The 20,111-nt window shown below is 41.1% G+C and overlaps 1 protein-coding gene across 1 annotated transcript in view; it reads left to right on the top strand.

Annotated features, from left to right (window-relative positions):
- Positions 1-20,111, top strand: part of MYO3B (myosin IIIB) — a 347,455-nt gene that overhangs the window by 101,405 nt on the left and 225,939 nt on the right. The window contains exon 10 of the mRNA XM_039493716.1: positions 8,474-8,539. Coding sequence (XP_039349650.1) covers positions 8,474-8,539 — 66 coding nt within the window. The remainder of the gene's footprint in view (positions 1-8,473; positions 8,540-20,111) is intronic.

Here is a 20,111-nt window from a genome sequence, read left to right as displayed (position 1 = left end):
TCAGAGAGTGGGGAATGGAAAGCCTACACATAAATACCCTACTGTCAGTCAAAAAAAAAAAAAAGATAGAGGGAGGTTGGCACAACACTCTAGCACTTTCCCCTGCTATTCAAGCACTGAGGGAGAAGAATTGTTAAGGGTGTTTTGTGGAGAGGAATTAGGTAGGGGCTGGTATAACTAGGAAACATGGGATGAAATTAAGCAAATTAAAATGTCCTTGCAGTGAGGCAGAGAGAACTTGCCTTTTCTTTCTTTAGCTTCTGTGCCTCAGAATATGACCATTTATATCTAAGGGCATGATCGAAAGCCCATTGAGGTGAATGGAAAACCTCCTGTTGACTTCAATTGGCTTTGGATCAGACTCCACTACTGCAAAGGGCAGGGATAGAGTCCTTGGCCATACCTCCTTTGTAACACCTGCAACACTGAGGAAGGGCTAGGATAGCAGAGAACCCCACCCATTGTATCAGCCAGATGACTTTGGTATGAGAAGGGGGAAACAGAGAAAATGCTGCTTCTCCCTGGGGACGGAAGCTTAAAATTTATCAGATACCTACTAGCTGATAAGAAAGATGGACCTTCCTGAGCATAGGGCCCAGTGACAGCACCCTGGTAGACATCCCAGCACTTTCCTCTTCCCCTGGAGCTGAAGGAGACTGTGGAGGGTTGCTTTCTCTCTTGGGCTTTACCCATTTCTAGTGGGAACTCCATCTTTATCAGTTTGTTGCTAGTAGGTTTAGTCTACTGGCTGTAAGGTGCTTGGTAAATTTTCAGTCCTGGTATGTGGGTGGTTAGGGTACAGATGGGCATAAGAAAGAAGGAGCATGGGTGTGCCTATAGAAAGTAGTATTCAGGGAATATAAAATTTGAGAGATTTCAGTCAAATAATTTCCTCAACAAATACTTTTTTGCAGTCTTCATTTAGCATGATAGCTGTCCAAATACTATTTGTTGAATGTATTATTGAATAAATAGATGTAAAAATCATCAGATAATATTTGTAACAAATATATTTTACTGCTATGTGACTAGCTTTTTAGTAGGTTTCATATTTTAAAATAATTAAATTCAGAGTGGATTGATAATATTTTAATTAAATACAGTGCACAATTAACAGGACACTGTTGTATTCCTTTAAATTTCAGGGCACATGGCTTTAGGGTGATTAGTGGCCCAGGAGGTATTCAGACTGGTTATTAGGCTTAGTTTGGTTTAGTGGCTGTTGGGGAAATTTTTCAAGCCTTTTGACAAATCACACTAGATTTATTATGAGGACAGCGTGTCTTGCCCATTTCTTGTCATTATGAACTCCTCTTTGACCTCCCTATGTGAGACCCAAACATAAAAGTGTCCTGGGGCCCTTTCAAATGTATTGTGACTAAGGCAGTGGAGTGGGAGATCTTTTGGGCTTGAAAAGGATGCTCATTAGCTGTGACTGACTCTCTAGCGCCAGTCCTGCTACCTCTGGACCTGAATCTGTAAATGTGTCTTTCTTGGCCTAGGGCCTTAGGCAACTCCCATTAAAGTCTATGGAAAGTCTGCCATAGTGCAGGTATAGGTAGGTACTCACTCCTACTGTGAGCAGTCTGATTAATTTCTGTATGACTTATACAGAATAGTAAGTCTTTGCAGGGTCAGACCTTAAGACTGTGTGATAACTTGTTAGGTATAAATTTCATTCAGGTATTTACCTATTTTCATACAAGCCTTTTATATTATGTAACCATTTGTGGAAGAATCTCATTATTACACATCATTAACTTTTCCCTTTTTTTCTAGACAGAAAATGTCACCTTAGGAAATAGGTGTATATGTATCATTTCAAGTGAAATCTGCTTAAGTATAAACCTGGCAAATATCAACATAAATATTGTCTCTGGTTGTCTCATTTCAAACTGTTGTAAGAAATTCACAAGAAGCATGTACCTGGTTGTGTTTGCCAGAGCCTGTTCACAGTGACAGGTGTTGATGCTCAGCTGCTAATTCCCCCATTAGAAACAGTGTGTCAGGCTCTGATGATACAATCTGTTCATTTGAGACAGGTTCTGGTTTTCCTTTTAAAAGATGTTGCTAAATTTATTGATTCTTTTTTTAAGTGCATTTTGCTTTTCAAACATTTTTAATTTGTCAAAAAAAGTATTTAAAATCTGAAGCAGTTATTTTCCTTTTGCATATTATAAATCTATTAACTATGAGCAGTAATTAGGCACCCGGCTTAATGTAAAGGACAAATGGTGCTCACTGAACCACGTCGCTGGTCTGACTGTGGTAAAATACCCATTTGGTTTTACCAGCTGTGACTTTGGAGACAAACTGAATGGCAAAAAACACATCAAACTCAACAGATTAAAACATTTCCAGCACATACTCCCTATTACTGATCATTCAGAATCAATTCTTCTCTGGGGCTGAGCTTGCTAATGTCTTCATGTTCTAAGGAGCACTTTAAAAACGTATTCACCCACGTTAGCTCATGCTGCAAAATGTCTGTTAGTCTATAAGGTGCCACAGGATTCTTTGCTGCTTCTACAGAACCAGACTAACACGGCTACCCCTCTGATACTTTAAAAACGTTGTGTGCGCGTATGTAGGTTACCTTCTGTATGGTCTCAATGCAACAGTCCTCACTCATCAAAACTCCCACAAAGTAAGTATAACAATCAGACCATGGAAAGCAGAGAATGCAGTGAAAGAAGGACAATATCTATCAGCAAAACAATGATTCTGCCTAAGGAAATGGTATTGGTCTAATTATAGAATTAAGGACTAGGGGGGAAAAAGCACAAACTTGGGAAATAAATGGTTGGTCACCCTTCTTGCATCAGAAGAGAACCATTTTCATGGTGCATTCAGAAAGGCCTAGCTATGCCAGCTCATGCAATGAACTTCATATCTACTTCTTGCAATTATCCATCACTTATATTAGAAAATAAGCTGCTATTGTCCTTGAGCTCCTTGTATATGACAAGAATAATTGAATTGGTTGCATGTGCTCTTATTGAACAAGAAGAATAGCATAAGATGCATCAGCAAGTTACTAAGAGATGGATATTTAGCTTTTTTTATAAATATGTGCAAAATGCTCCGGAAGTTGCCAGATACTAATGAAGTCCAATGACATCAGCTGATGCAAAGAGATGCCATCAGTAGAATAACACATGTTGGATATAACATAATTTTGAGACACAAATGACCTTAGATAGATCCCTGTTTGGGCCAAAGTACTAAGACAAGTGCTGTATTTGGGTGTGGTTCAACACATGATAGTACATACAGTATGTACTATATAAGCTATTTGATGCAGTCACTTTATATTTCATACATGCAAATTCCAGTGTTATAAATCAGAGTTTTTAATTGATCATTAGTTTCAGATTTCAGGAAAGTTACAGTATTTTCAAAGGAAAACCAAATTCTTGGACATTTACGTATCCCTGGATATTAACCTATTTTCATGTGCCTAACACTCAACAGCTGTCTTAGGAGTTTGTCTGGCTGCCTTTTGCAGGAACCTTGGCCTCTTCAGATGCTCCAAGATCCGTGGTAATCCCCACCTCCACCATACAATGCAGTGAAACCTTTGTCCTAACTAAACCACATTTTGTCCTATATAACTTTGAGACCTGCAGAGTGCCTTTCCACACGATGGCAAGATCTTGTCCTATATATTGAACTGACCACAAAAACTCTGTAGGAATCCCTGGTGAGTATTGTGTGTACAAGCCCAATCTAATTATAAAAAGAAAAATTAAGCTAACACACTATTTTAAAAGGCTTTGGAAGGCCATCGCTTAGCTTTCTCCAGCAGAGGCTGAGCTGCTACAGCCTCAGGACTGATCAGGAGATATTTGATGACAACTGAGTCACTTACAGCTACCTGAATCCTCTAGGGGTGGGACAGACAGGGGACAAGGTACTTCTCAAAAGGAGAAAGAAAGAAAGGCATCTCTCTGGGAGAAGGGAATGCCAGAGTGTTGCTTATGATTTTGAGAGAGGGGTGGCCTTACCAACGCTAGAATTTTCTTTAAAATCTCCTATTAGTGAGCTCAGGAGGGGAGCTTCAGCCCAAGGACGGCAGCAAGATATTAACACAGTGAGCTCTTATTGTCATCTGCATTCTTAATGCCATGATATGGTGCAAAGAGTTGGAACAATTAACATTATAGTATGTTTATACTAGTTTTTAATTGGAGTTCAGTTAAATTGAGATTAGTGTGGCACAAGTGAGGTTTGTAGTGCCCTGAAGCAACTGAACCATCACCAAGAGAAGCTAAGTAAATTGATGCTCCTGTCACCCAAGAGAAACAAGGGAGCCAGATATCCAGGCAGTGAGGGAGAGCTGAAAGAGCCAGAGTTCCAGTTTGCTGGGGGGGAGGCGGGGAAATGCAGGTCTGGGCATAGGAGATATAGCCCTAGGATGATGATTACTGGAAAAGAAAACTGCCAAGCGCTTGAGAAATCCCATTTGGGAAGGACTTTTATTAGTAAATGTATTGTTATTAGAATTGTTACAATTGTATTATCTCTTATTGTAACATAACATGACTCTCAGTGAATTGTATTACATGTTAATCAGCATGTCCTATACCTTATTTCAGGTGGTATTTTATTTACTCCTGCATATGTGGCCATTTGTAGGGGAACCCACTGAGTGCTAGGTGTCCATAAATCTCCAATAATTGGCATGCCTACACTTCTTGGCTTCATGGTTTATTATGAGGTTACCACGGCTTCCATAGGATCAGCCTGTAGAAGGCTGTAGGGGAGTGCATCATGTTATCCTTAAGTAACACAGCAGATCTGATTTAACTTCAGTGGCAAGTGAATTGGCTTTTTTCTGAACACACATGAATGCAGTGTGGACAGTAAGACTGGGTTCCAAACTTCATTCAATGTTCTTTAATATTGTGATTTTAAATCAGGCCTTAATGTTGTTTAAACATTCTTTGGTTATATTCACTAAAGTCACTTGCTAGACTCTGTGCAATGGATCAAGATGCAACATTTCATCTACTGGGTAATTTAAATAATAGAAGCATATAAAGGTATTAATAATACCTTGCACTTAAATAGCATCTTCCATCAAAGGATCTCTATGTGCTTTACAAATATTAATTAAATTTAGCCTCTTAACAACTCAGGGTGGGTAAAGAGTATCATCCCCATTTTACAGATAGGGCAACTGAGACCCAGATTAGGAGACTTGCCTAAGAACACAGATGTCTACGGCAGCACCAGGAATTGAATCTTGGACTTCTGGCATCCAGTTCTGTGATTTAACTATAAACCCACCTTTCCAGCATAGCCTAGATGATTAGAGAGAATTTAGGAGTAACACCAAATTCTTCCATGAACAGATACAGAAATATTAGGCTCAAGAAACTGTCCATAAACTCTGGGACTCATTAGTTACTTTATAAGTGTCCATGATTTATGATTTGGTGGATGGAATATTGAGAAGCCAATAAAAGAAGAAACAGGTGCCTTTGATGCTAGCATAATCTGATGGCCATTTGTAGGAATCATTCTGTTTTTACATGATTTTCCTTTAGCCAGAAAATAATCAATTGACTAACTGTATTCTCACAGGCAAATCAACAATAACATTTGGTTCACTGGTCTGCTCTTCCATTATGAAATCCTAGTTGGGTCCATGATACATCTGCAACATGGGATGTATTAAAGTGTAAATGTTTTACCCTGTGGTTTCTTTATATAAAGCTTCTTTTTAGAATATTCGTAGTGAATAATGTTATGGAACTGATACTACCTCTGAATTACATTCTTTAAATTAAACCCCATTATTACCTTCATGAATATAATCAGATGCTAAACTTTGAGACTAGTATCTAAAAGAAAATACAAACAATTATTTATTAGCTACATTACATAGTTCATGAATACTAGCAAAACTTTTGAAAAAAACAGGCTTGACTTTTGAATTTGCTATGACATTCCAAACTAGGGAGGTTTAACTGCAAACACTCTGCAGGCGGTAGGAATATGCTTTACACTGAGACACTGTAGAGATGGGTGCTATTATCAGAACTTTGATAGTCAGATAAAGCAGAGTTCCTGTAAAGTAAGGTAGGTGGAGTCAAAGTGAAATGACTGGACGCATACTTGTTGTAGGCCACTCTGAAAGTACATTAGAGAGAGGCTTGGTTTTATCTAAAGTGCTAGCCGTTGTTCATTAGAAAGAGATTTTGAAGCTTGTCTCTCTTTCAGATATAGTCTTGTTTCTTGATGTATCTACTATGCTTTGTGTTTGAATGTACAGTTACAGATTCTCTGATGTACACAAAGATATAAACATGGTTAATGGAAGACAGGACTGAAATATTAGTGCCATTGAAAATAACCCATCACATATTTATTCTAAAGGTAAATTTGATAAATGATGTGCACCTCAAAACATTCTGAATTTCTTTACTTTGTGAAGAAAATTACACTCTCGGCATCTTCTGTAACAAAACAGAAAAATAATAACATATTCAGCTCAGACAACGTGACAACCTGCAATGAAATGAGACGACTGCATTTGTTTTGAATAGATACAGATGAATGAAAATGGTCCATGTATTACAAAGCCCATATTGTCTTTTTTTAAACTGTTTTGATTTTTTTTTGGACTAGTAATTGTTAAATGGAGCTACTATTTGAATGTACATGTGTGAGAAATTCAAAGATTGCTAAACAGATCAGTACAAATTTACATTGTGTTTATGTTGCTTACGCTTTGTTTTCCAAAATGTTTCCAAACCATGTCTTGTACAGTGTGGCCCTGAATTAAATGAGTGATATTCATAATGCAATGTAGAGACTATTCATGACAATTTGGTATAAGATTAAGCTAAAGTATATGACTATTTTTGCCAGTTCAGTGTGTCCTCAATTACAATAAAACACAAATTCATAAAGTTTTATAACAGACCTTTCTTATGTTTACTCAAACATATTTGAAAAATTTAATTGCTTGAAGAAAGCTGTGGAAGATAATGACCCAATGTGCAGGCAGGAAACTTTGTTTTGTTTTTGGGCCTTATTCCATGAAGTTTGGATCTGGAAGTGGAGCCAAACTTACCCAAAGTTTGAGGAGTTCAGATCAGGTTTTCTGATCTAGATCCTTCTGATGGAGATGATGTTAGTCACCAAGATTGTATCCAGGTCTGAATTGCCTCCGTGTTCAAGCGGTTTGGATTTGATGTTCCACTATGGGCCAATATTTACTTATCTATATAACTTACTATAGTATTCAGTGGGGAAAGTAGTTATATGACAACTAATATATGGCAGCATATTTGTTATTTCTAAGACTCTGGAGAGACAAGATGGGTGAGGTTATATCTTTTATTGGACCAACCTCTGCTGGTGAGAAAGACGCTTTCACGCCACACAGAACTCTTCTTCAGGTCTGGGAAAGGAACAGAAGTTTGTCTAATAAAAGATAATCCCTCGCCCATCTTTTCTCTCTAATATCCTGGGACTGACATGGCTACAACTACACTGCATACAACAATGTAAGCATCTGGATGCATTCTTATGGAAGCCTCTGTTAATATGTAATGTAAGAAGTAATGAGCGGAAAATGTTACTACAAAATTCATATGCTACAATGTAACAGTTTTAGTGCTCATTATACGGAAACATTAATCTCCAGGTTACCAGAATATACAAGGATCAAGTCATTAATGACTGAAAGTTACCACCATTTGTTGATGATCTCTCCCTTAGTTTTTAATATGCAGGTGTCCATGTTTCTGAACATCACAATCATAATTGGCTAGCTGAGTGGAGAGGCCAAGTCAGGGGTGGCTCTAGACATTTCGCCGCCCCAAGAATGGTGGCATGCCGCGGGGGGTGCTCTGCTGGTCGCTGGTCCCGCAGCTCCGGTGGACCTCCCGCAGGCGTGCGAAATGTCTAATTCCGTGGCTCCAGTGGACCCTCTGCAGGCACGCCTGCGGGAGGTCCACCGGAGCCGCCTGCCGCCCTCCCGGTGACCGGCAGAGCGCCCCCCGCCGCATGCCGCCCCAAGCACGCGCTTGGCGTGCTGGGGCCTGGAGCCGCCCCTGGCCCAAGTACTGAATGGGCATGGAGACTGGATTAACTGCTCAGCCCTCAGATGACCCCTTCAGAGTCAAGCTGCATTAAAGCAAACTGTGGGAAAGCTTGCATGATGTGCACTATGCATTCTGTACTTGTCACCAGCATCAACAGCAATGAAATAAAAAGGAGAAATTCATTAAGAGGGAGAGGAATTGTCAAAAAAAGGAAAAAAAAAAAGAAAAAAAATCAAACCAAATGAAACAGGCATCCAAAGCATATAGACTATTTGGACATTTCTTTCTGTGTCACCATTTTCTAACAGAACTCATGCTATCTTTGTTGAAGATCCATGAGAAAATTGCAATAACATTATGATTTAACAGATCTGCCCTTAACATTTAAAAATTGAAAACTGTGTATTTTTCAGAAATCCTCCTCCGACTTTGCTACATCCAGAAAAATGGTGCAGAGGATTCAACCACTTCATTTCACAGTGAGTTTTTCCTTCCATTTAAAAACTGCTTACTCTGCAAGGCCTTACAGAGTGACATGAAACCCTGGAAGCAGAATTTACTTGATACACATAGTTGTTTTGCTTGGTAGAAGGTTATAACACATATGATCTCAGAAATTGAAGACCGCATGTCATGTTTTGAAAACTGACCAGCTCAGTTTGATCTCTTCATGCAATTTGCTTAACAGCTGCTGTGGATTATATTAAGTTGACTAGCTTCTTGATTTGTGATGGACCAAGGATAAATCTATTAATACACCTGGTTTGCTTGATGGCTTAGAGGTAAAATTTGGTAGTACAGGAGATGTGGTAGCAACATATGGACTCACCTTGCAGGGAAGGGTTTGCTGAAGTAAATTCTAGGCAATTAAAAATCAAAATTAAAAAGGAGAGGAACAAAACAGTTGTCCTCATCCCCCCTCCATTCAACCTTGGATACCTCTAACAAACCAGAACCAGCAGAACATATTAAGTTAGGGACTGATGTGTTATGTAGGTGCCACCCAGCTTCAGCATGGGATCCTTAATAAACCAAACTCATATTTTGTTTGTTAGTACAAGTAAACTAAGATGTGCATAATTTACCTATTATCATCAAATCCAAAACTCTTATAATAACTTCCATTAATAAGCAAATATATGATATAATAGAGGTTTATAAAATCATGACAGGTGTGGAGAAAGTAAATAAGGAAGTGTTATTTACTCCTTTTCATAACACAAGAACTAGGGGTCACCAAATGAAATTACTAGGCAGTAGATTTAAAATAACCTGTGGAACTCCTTGCCAGAGGATGTTGTGAGGGCCAAGACTATAACAGGGTTCAAAAAAGAGCTAGATAAATTCATGGAGGATAGGTCCATCAATGGCTATTTGCCAGGATGGGCAGTGATGGTGTCTCTATCCTCTGTTTGCCAGAAGCTGGGAATAGGTGACAGGGAATGGATCACTTGATGATTATCTGTTCTGTTCATTCCCTCTGAAGCACCTGCATTGACCACTGTTGGAAGACAGGATACTGGGCTAGATGGGCCTTTGGTCTGACCCAGTATGGCCATACTTATGTTTACCATATCTTAGGATGTCATTCTGTGCTAATATGCCCTAATATTATCAGATCCTTATTGATTCAACACTATTCAAGTTACTTAATGCTTTAAATCTCCTATTCCCGGTGCTTCAATTGCAACAACACTCCTCAGTTTTTGTTTTCTCCCCTTGGCTTTGAAAACCTGGCTAGGTCTGTTCTGTACCTATGCCACAAATAATATATCCAGAAATCTCTTGAATTGGCAGTGGTACATGAACTGAGTCTGACACAGACTTTCTGAAGTTGGTCTTTTGGGGCAACTTCCCATTTTAGGAGGTTGAAGATTAAGGACTTGCTCCAAAGCCAATTAAAGTCAAAGGAAAGACTCCTATTGACTTCAGTGTTTTTTGGATCAGGCCATAAGGTAGGGCACAATGTGCTGGCTGACCTACAGATGGTATCTACTCCTGCTGAAAACTAAAGGAGATTCTTTTTTTGCTGAAGTAGTAGAACTCTGTGCATTTGGAGCAGACAGACCTGACCTGTTTTTCTATGCTGCATGTGCCTGGCTTAACTAGTAACTATGTAGTACATTGTGATCACCAATTAATTAGAAAGGATCAAAATCTTCCAAGTCCACAATGGATGATGGTTGACTTTTTGTGTTTGTGGCCAATGCTCGGGAGAAAACCATCACTGACTGTCTAATATTCTATTTGTATTGTGTAGAGAAAAGACAGTTGGTAAACATGAGAACAACATTCAACTATTTGATACATTCTGCTTCAGCGTTGTCCTCCACATGCTTCCTTCTTGGTGCCTTCATTCTTGGAAACCCTTTCAGAGCTTGAGAACAATACAATAAATTAAGCTTAACACTTACTGACATTTATTCAAACTTTTAATTTAATGTGAACACGGAAATCCAATAGGGTATAAATGACTTTATAGAAGGAGTCAAGGTTTGGTGGTTTATATATCCAGTGTAATACTTGTCTTTTCAGTTTTTTGATACCCTGAAATTATACATTTGTAATCCGATCAATTTTAATTATTTGTTTCCCAACAGCTTTTCTCCAAGTTTATTGAACTTGCTTTGTGTTTTTACAGTAACATACACAATGAAGCAGTGAAGTGTACTGATAAGCAGTGTTTTAAACATAAATGATATCTGAAGCAATACAACAATTTGTAATAAATTTGCCAATTTTGTAGTTTGATGAAAGAGAACATTGGAATGGAATTTGCTGTGACATTGCCACATTTTGTTTACTAGCAATCTCCCATATGAGGTGAGGTTACGAAACATTTTTACCAAGGTTTCAGTTTACATTAGTACACTTTCATTTTTTTACAACAATAAAAACATCAGACTATACAGCTGTGAACCTTTTAGCCATTAGTGATAATTGGCTCATTTATATGCGTTAGTTATGCATTTGTCAATGCATGACTCATGACGGCTTAGTTATGATAAATTAAAAGTAATGATTATATAAATTCCTTACTGCCTTTTATCCATATGTTAGGACCTTGCCTGATGTTTCTGTCACCCTTGTGATGAGTGGTTGGCTTTGTAGTAATTTCATTATCTACTTCTCTCCTGATGGCCAACATCATTTGCATAACAAGCTTATCAGGTTCAAGTTGTGGTCCAGACCTGTGTATTGACACAAAACGGAGCATGCTGCTTCAGCTAAGCATGCCTTTAACTTCATTTCTGTTGATACAAGTATTTCATTCTTGCCAACACTGGCATATTTAGGCAATGTAGTTTCTTTTCCATATTTCTGTGCATTGTTCAGAGTAATAGCAGAGCTCCAGATGAAATGCCAACATATTTTTCCTGTCCTGAGAGGCTTTTGTATTCCAAGTACTCACTCACATATCACAGTAATTTGTAAAACTTCCAAGCTGAAAGATCTAGTGTTATTTTTCATGTAGCTCTTGAGATGATTGTAGGCAATAAAGGTAAATTACTTTTATTAACATGAAATCTACAGAATGCTAATATAGTTTGAGTTAGTGATTTTGCTGTAAAATCCCAGTGGACACAAGGCACAGGTACTTTTTACCTGGATGTAGCTAGGTGAGGTCAAAACTCTCTCCCTTCCCTCACCTAGTGTTGACCTTGACTAGCTACATTGCGGTAAAAACTACAGTATCTTGTCTCCGCTAGGATTTTGCAATGATATAGCTAATGAGATAGTTAGCTTGCTGTGGAAACACACCTTATTAGCGTTGAAGACATCAAGCCTTAGTCAAGCCATCTCCCACAACAGCAAAATAGCATGTCATTTCCTACAAGTAGGCTTGGAAGGATTCGATTTTTGTTGGTAAATGTTGATTTTACTGTACACTCACAAACAGAAAATATCTTCCCATAGATGATAATAAAAATTTACAGATAGGCAAAGTAAGAAAATGGCTGTGTGAGATCTGTGGTTTGATTTAAGGGTTTTTACTTTGTATATTTTGACATGTGATGCGTTTTAACGGTTATAGAGCTTTAGCTTTTTGAATCTCAACATCTACTGTCATTAAATAGTTGCTGTCTGACCCCCTATAATTTCCAGCAACTGTGAAAATTTGATAAAAATTGAAAAAATGCTTAAAACCCATACTTTTGCACAGCTGTGAAAATGTAAATAAAAATCTAAAAAAAGCTTAGAAATAAATATTGATATCTATCAAAATAATAAAAATTGAATTCTACCAAGCCTATCTATAAAGTTACTCAAACAACTGCATTGATTGCCACCTCAATAGGTTCTAAAAATGATAGACTTTTACCTATGTTCATTCAACTGAAATAAAACCTCAGGTCTGAAAAGTTCACTCCCTCCTATGATGGTGAAAATTTATGAGGCTAAACTTCTTTTTTTTGCAGCTGCAACATTAGTGTTGTCTGTCCTTATATGATAACACCATTTACGCATGTGGTGTTTCTGAATTCATGTAGGAATGTTAATATGTTAAATGGTAAAATGAGTAAAGATACAAATTAGTTAAAAGGAGTTCAAGCACCACAAATAAAATTGCAGTGTCTCTGGAGGTGGCAAGAAGAGTTAATATGTTCTTGGAGCAGAAGGCTACAATAACCTTTATTTACATTATATCAGAAAATGGTCATTTTAATTAAAATGAGCAATGGTATCTCCAGGGACAGACACGTCCTTTTAAATTTATTTAGCCAGTGATTAGCTATTATGGCTCCTGCAATTAATTAGTCTCTCTCAAACTGCAGGGAATTAAAGAATTAAGAAATTCAGGGAGCAGTAAGCTCAAAATGTAAAATTTCAAGATTTAGGGTCTCCAACATTGATCACAATATTAAACACATTTACTATCAATGATTTATTGTAAAAACAATGGAAACCTCATTTCCTAACTTTTTAAATTTAGATTTTTGTATTTAGTTTTCATGCAAAATATGATTATAGCCATGCATCACAAGGTTGAATTTCAGACTGAAGAGTAATTTATATCTCCTAATTGATCATCTAGATCCTAAGGGCCCTATTTTGACCTCACTGATGTCTCATTTATGATCTTAGTTCTCTGGCTGTAGATCACAAAAATGTGACACAGAGAGAGACTATATTACTGTATTTTCTCACTTGGGATGCCATGTACGTATAACCCTTCTGCCAGGTGAAGCCAGCAGCAACAAGGGCCGGGTTCAGTATGTAGGGCAGTGGTTCTCATACTTTTGTACTGGTGACCCCTTTCACATAGCAAGCCTCTGAGTGTGACCCCCCCTTATGAATTAAAAACACTTTTTTATATATTTAACACCACTATAAATGCTTGAGGCAAAGCAGGGTTTGGGGTGGAGGCTGACAGCTCATGACCCCCCCCCACATAATAACCTCATGACCCCCTGAAGGGTCTCGACCCCCAGTTTGAGAACCTCTGATCTAGGGGTTCCTTTTCAACAATACAACACAAAATCGGCTCGAATCCCTACCCAGTGACCTGCGACAATTACACACAACCCCCTGGGCACCTCTAAGAGGCAATACTCCCCCTCTCACAAGCACAGAGTCTGAGTGTAGCAAAACCTTTTAATAAAATGAGGGAATTAACTGAGCATTAATTTGGGAAAACACTGCAACGAGGGTTCATAAACACAAACCATGAGCAAAAGGCCCACCCCCAAGTAAGTTGGGCAGTGTCCTTTCCCCTCAGGGTCTTAAGTCCAGTAACCCAAAAGTACCTTTAATGTGCCCGTCCCTTTTCTGTACCCCAGTCACAGTTGGTGTCCTTGGCCAGTGTAGCCACACAGTTCACCTCCCACCCTGTGTAAAAGGCGTAAGGAGGCACCTTACACGCTGCACTGCTCGGGCACTCACTTGTCACCCCAACGGCCAATTGCCACGTCTCTGCGGGGCTCTGCTCTGGCCCTCTCCACCAGCTTCTCTGCTGGCCGCTTGCCATGCCTCTCCACCAGCCGCCCGGCTGGCCACTCACCAGGATGTCTTCAGAGCCGCCCCCCCCCTTTAACACAGCTCTCAGGGTAGGTCTATACTTACCTGCCGGGTCGACGCGTAGCATTCGACTTCTCGGAGTTCGAACTATCGCGTCTAATCTAGACGCGATAGTTCGAACTCCGAACGCGCTCCCGTCGACTCTGGAACTCCACCACCGCGGTGGCGGAGTCAACGGGGGAGTCGCGGACTTCGATCCCGCGGAGTCTGGACAGGTAAGAAGTTCGAACTAAGGTAGTTCGACTTCAGCTACGCTATTCGCGTAGCTGAAGTCACGTACCTTAGTTCGACCCCCCACCCTAGTGTAGACCAGGCCTTAGTGATTTCAGCTGTTAGGGGAGGAGCCTCACTGCTGGTGCACACTGGGCAGTCTCCTGCAGGGGCGGCTCTAGCTTTTTTGCTGCCCCAAGCACAGCAGGCAGGCTGCCTTTGGCAGCACGCCTGCGGGAGGTCCCCGGTCCCGCGGATTTGGTGGCTTGCCTGTGGGAGGTCCACCAGTCCCGCGACTTCGGCATACTCGCCGCCAAATCCGCGGGTCCGGCGGACCTCCCGCAGGCAAGCCTGACTGCCACCCTCGCAGGGACTGGCAGGGCACCCCTTGCGGATTGCCACCCCAGGCACGTGCTTGGAGCGCTGGTGCCTGGAGCTGCTGCTGGTCTCTTGCAATAGAGACACTGTCCCAAAGTAGGTCTAATACTTAGACCTAGGTATCAGTGATTTCAGCTCTGCAGTGTGTAACAAGACTCTCAATTGAGTCTAAATTAGCTCTTTTATTTTACCATGGAAAGAGGAAGGGTCAAATGGTCATTGTTAAGCTCCGGTGATTCTCATCTGGCATAAGGGCCAAACTGGTCCCTTGCCAAGCTCAGTTTTGGGTTGTTAGGAGATATAAAGGTGGCACTGTTCAGCCAGACCCAGGGATCAGGCCCATTGACCTTGCTAAACCTTTTTCTTACAATACATTTGTTTTGTAGTGTGTAGAGATGATATGTATATTCCTAAGTGCCAAGTGGTTATGCTCTCTCTGGCTACGTCTACATTTGAGCTGGGAGGTGTGATGACCAGATTGCGTAGACGTACACATGCTAACTCTCCTTGAGCTAGCGTGCTAAAAATAGCAGTGTAGCCAGGGTAGCACGGGCAGCAACTCAGGCTAGCTGCCTGAGTACATATGAAGGGGGTCTGACTGGGTACATGTTCAGGTGGCTAGCCCAAGCTGATACAGTACACTGCTATTTTTAGTATGCTAGCTTGAGCAGAGCAAGTGCGGGTCTGTCTACACAAGCTGGGACTCTCACCTTCCAGCTCAGATGCAGATATGCCCTATGACTGGTACTTGTGGGCTCAGGTGGCACCTTTGTTGGATTTCTTCCCAGAGGACATAGAATAAAAAGATGCCTCTTCTGTACTGCATGATGGGAAAAATCTCACTAAGCACATGCTCTTCTGATGGAGAGGAGATATAAACCTCCTTTGTCTTCATTCTAGCTGCATCCAATTTTAGCAATTCATTGTCACATTTGGAATTTGGTTTCCTCACTGCAATTCTAGCCCCCTATATGCTTCATCTGGCAGAAATCTGGGTGCCACAATGACCTGTGTAGATGGCAAAAAGGGGAGCACATTCAGAACCTACCAAGCTGAGGACAAAATATATTTCTTGTAATATTAGGTCATCAATTGAATGACCTATTGGTTCTAGCAAAGAAAAATCTGAAAGCCAAATATGACCAGGAGTGTCTGAGGGGAGACCAATAAAATAGAATACGTCCTGTGACTGAGGAAGGAAAAGGTGAGCCCTGACTTTATCCTGACTTCATCATATATTCAACAGGATTTTCAAAATCACATACTGTTAGCCTAACGCTGCTTCCGTTGAGGTCAGTACTAAAATTCTCAATGGGAAGAGTTAGGCCAGCAATGAGTGTTCTGGAAAATGCCATCTGTTATTTTTAAATCCCTCACTCTTCAAAGTAACGTCCACCTGTGTGTGGCGAGCCAAAACCACATGAGATGTTCCCATAGACATTTTTTTTCAAAGCTTGTAGATGTGGTCTCTTATGGTTACACCTTTCTCTATAATTTCACAGTAACTGAGCTTTTCTGAGCTTTCAAACACTTGTTGGTATTTAGATTATATGATGACCAGTGTTAAAATCCAATGGAAAGAGGACTTATTAAGAAAATAGTTGTTGTTGACATTCCAGTATTAGAATATTTCTCTTGTCATTAGGGAAGATTAATAATTTATGGTACTGTATTTGCTACCAAATGGCAGATTGATGCAGACATAAATGTGTTCTGTGCAATAAAATTAATATTATGCATGTGACAATTGACCATTGTGTCATAAATTGAGTCCTTCATCTTGGTTTCTGATTGTAGCTGAAGGAAAAGTAAAATATGTTATTTCTCTTGGTGTGGTGGTTTGCGATACAAGACCTATTTAACCTATTACATACAGTCACAGAGTGTGCTTTTACTGAAAGGGCATCGGTATGCAGCTCTGTAGACAATAATGTCTGTATCATGTGTGTCCTTTTGAATTAGGACTGAAACAGAAATGCTGTAGGAAAATCTGCCACCTTTTCCCCTTTATTTTTCAAAACAGGAGTAGCAGTGGGGGGATGGGCAGGAATAAGAACAGGAGGCAGGGAGACCTCAGAGAAAGGGACACATCATCATTGGATCATTATTACAAATGTAATTCATGATGTGCCTATTCCCCTCCACCTGTCTGCTGCATGTGACTAACCAGCATCTGCCAGAGGGTTCCATAGAAGACAGAGGCAGGGATGAGCTGTCAGAGGCAGGTGGTGTAGAGAGGGAACAAAGAATAGAAAATTAACCACTTAGAAACCTTCCAAAAGAGCTTACTTTTCACTCCCAGCTTCCAGGAACCTGTTGTTTGGTCCCCTTCAGTGTTGATAACAGGGAAGTATTGACTTAATCAGAATTCTTCTTATGAGTTTGATGGAAATGATAGTGCTGATTGTTAAAAAATTCTTTTTCCTGAAAGAGTTAAAATGTCTTAGATGAGGCTTTAATATAATGGATCGTGCCAGTATGCTCTGTGCTATCCCTGGGCACTCATTGCCACTTAGTCTCTATTCACTTTTAAAAATGATTTTATATGGATTTAAAGCTGGTGAAAAATGTTGGATTGATGGTACCAGAGAATGAAACTCTTTGTTTCTCCACAGAACAGGTATGTAGAGCAGAACACACTTCCCCACAGCAATCTGCCATTGCACTTCAGCCATTGTTTAGTAATTGAATTATTGTACCACCTACAGGCCTGGGTTCTCTTGTGCTAGGCACTGTACAAATATATAATGACAAGACAACCCCTGCTCTGAAAGGTTTATACCATCTCAGTACAAGACTATAGACAACAGGTATATAAATCAAGCAGATGGGGAGAGGCCAAGGAAACAATGAGATGAAACTAGTCAGCAGGAAAAACATTGGCTAGAGTAAGTCACCTGAGGGTGAAAGAGAAGATTAATTTCAATGCCTTAAACAATCCTAAATCTCACTCTTGAGATGTGCACTAAAGGAACAAAATAATCCCAACTGTGTTGGTGGTTTTTGTGATGCACTGTATACATCTGTGCACTAGGAACTGGACTGAGCCCACCAACTCACTCTACATAGTCCACTGGAGAGCCCCCACTTTTGGTCATATTCTGTACTGAGTTGAGTCAAATCCAAACTGGCAATTTAAAAGTGAAAGGATCCACATCTGATTTAGTCATTCCCACTGAGATTATAACTGAGCTGAATAGAAACTTGTAGCCATAACCACTTCCATGTGCATTTCATTTTCTAAAATTGTTCCTTTTTGATAAAATTCAGTAGAACCTGCTTTACAGTGAAGTAGCTTCACTATAATTAGCATGTGACCCTCAGGCCTGGTCTACACTAGGACTTTAATTCGAATTTAGCAGCGTTAATTCGAATTAACCGTGCACCCGTCCACACCAGGAAGCCATTTCATTCGACATAGAGGGCTCTTTAGTTCGAATTCTGTACTCCTCCCCAACGAGGGGAGTAGCACTAAATTCGACATGGCTATGTCGAATTAGGCTAGGTGTGGATGCAAATCGAACTTAGTAGCTCTGGGAGCTATCCCACAGTGCACCACTCTGGACAGCAGTCCGAGCTTGGATGTTCTGACCAGCCACACAGGAAAAGCCCTGGGAAAATTTGAATTCCTTTTCCTGTCTGGACAGTTTGAATCTCATTTCGTGATTGGACATCGGGGCGAGCTCAGCAGCACTGGCAGCAATGCAGAGCTCTCCAGCAGAGGAGTTCATGTAATCTCTGAATAGAAAGAGGGACCCAGCATGGACTGACTGGGAAGTCTTGGATCTGATCGGTGTGTGGGGCGAGGAGTCTGTGCTTTTGGAGCTGCGCTCCAAAAAACGGAATGCAAAGACCTACGAGAAGGTCTCCAAAGCCATGAGAGACACAGGATACAGGCGGGATGCAATGCAGCACTGCGTGAAAATCAAGGACCCCAGACAAGGCTACCAAAAAATCAAAGCGGCAAACGGACGCTACGGAGCCTGCCACCACTGCCCCACCAGTGACCAGGGACTCTGACGATGGGACAGTGTCGATTGCCAGTTCCTTGGCGATGTTCGCGGACGGGGAAGATGAGGAAGGGTTTGTGGAGGACGAGGCAGGTGACAGTGCTTACAACGCTGGTTTCCCCGACAGCCAGGATCTCTTCATCACCCTCACGGAGATCCCCTACCAACCCTCCCCGGCCGTTAACCCGGACCCTGAATCAGGGGAAGGAGCAGTTGGTAAGTGCTTTAAACATGTAAACTTTTATTCTTAATATAACAGGAATCTGAAGTATGTGAAAAGGAGGTCTCTCTATATATGGGGATAGAACAGAAATCCTCCTGGGAGATCTCCACGAAGCTCTCCTGGAGGTAGTTGAAAAGCCTCCGCAGGAGGTTCCTGGGGAGAGCTGCCTTGTTGGGTGCTCTGTGGTAGCACACCTTTCCGCGCCAGGCTTTCATGAGGTACTCAGGGAGCATTGCCTCCCCGAGCATGGCTGCATAGGGCCCTGGTTTGTGCTGGCTTTCACGCAGCATGCGCTCTCTATCTCCTTCAGTGACCGTCCTCAGGGTGATCTCGCTCGGAGACTCCTGCATTTAATTAGGGGAATTATTGTAATGTTACTCCTGGTCCAAAGTATTTTTAAAAAATCTCCGAACAGACGGCGTAGCAGAGACTCAGCACGCTGCTGCGTGACAAGCGTAACGGAAAGCCAAAGAATCAAATGGACGCTCATGGAGGGAGGCGGGGACTGAGGACGCAAGGTATCCCACAGTCCCTGCAGTCTCCGAAAAGCATTTGCATTCTTGGCTGATCTCCCAATACCTGTACAGTCAAACACATTGTCCGTGGCGGTTCAGGGCATAGCTCGTCAATGTACCCCCCTCCCCCACCCCCAGAAGGAAAAGGAAAAAAAATCGTCTCTTGACTCTTGTAAATGTCACCCTATGTGTACTGAATGCTGCTAGTAGACGCGATGCTGCAGCACTGTACTGTAGCATCCTCTCCCCCCCCCCGCCTCATGGGTGGCTGATGGTGCAGTAAGACTGATATTCATTGTCATCATCAGCCTTGCTGTAGATGGTGTAGTGCAATACGACTGGTACCCGTCCTCGTCATCAGCCCATAAGTAGACGGCCTGCTAACCGTCTTCATCATAGCAACAGGGGGCTGAGCTCCATCAGCCCCCGCCCTTCATGTGTAAAGAAAAGATTCTGGACTGTCGTAGCAGCAGGATGCTGTTTTCCTCTCCCACACACTGCTTAATGTCCTGTCTGGACAATCATAGCAGCTGGAGGCTGCCTTCCCCTTATTTCATTTCAGTAACAAGTCACTGTTTCTTATTCCTGCATTCTGTATTACTTCAGAACACAAATCAGGGGACACTGCAACGGTAGCCCAGGAAGGCTGGGGGAGGAGGGAAGAAACAGGTGGGATTGTTGCAAGAGCACCCCC

This window comes from Mauremys reevesii, linkage group 11 (assembly GCF_016161935.1).
Source record: "Mauremys reevesii isolate NIE-2019 linkage group 11, ASM1616193v1, whole genome shotgun sequence".
NCBI lineage: Eukaryota > Metazoa > Chordata > Testudines > Geoemydidae > Mauremys > Mauremys reevesii.
The sequence above is the reverse complement of the archived record's forward strand: the minus strand, read 5'-3'. Positions and strand labels throughout refer to the sequence as shown.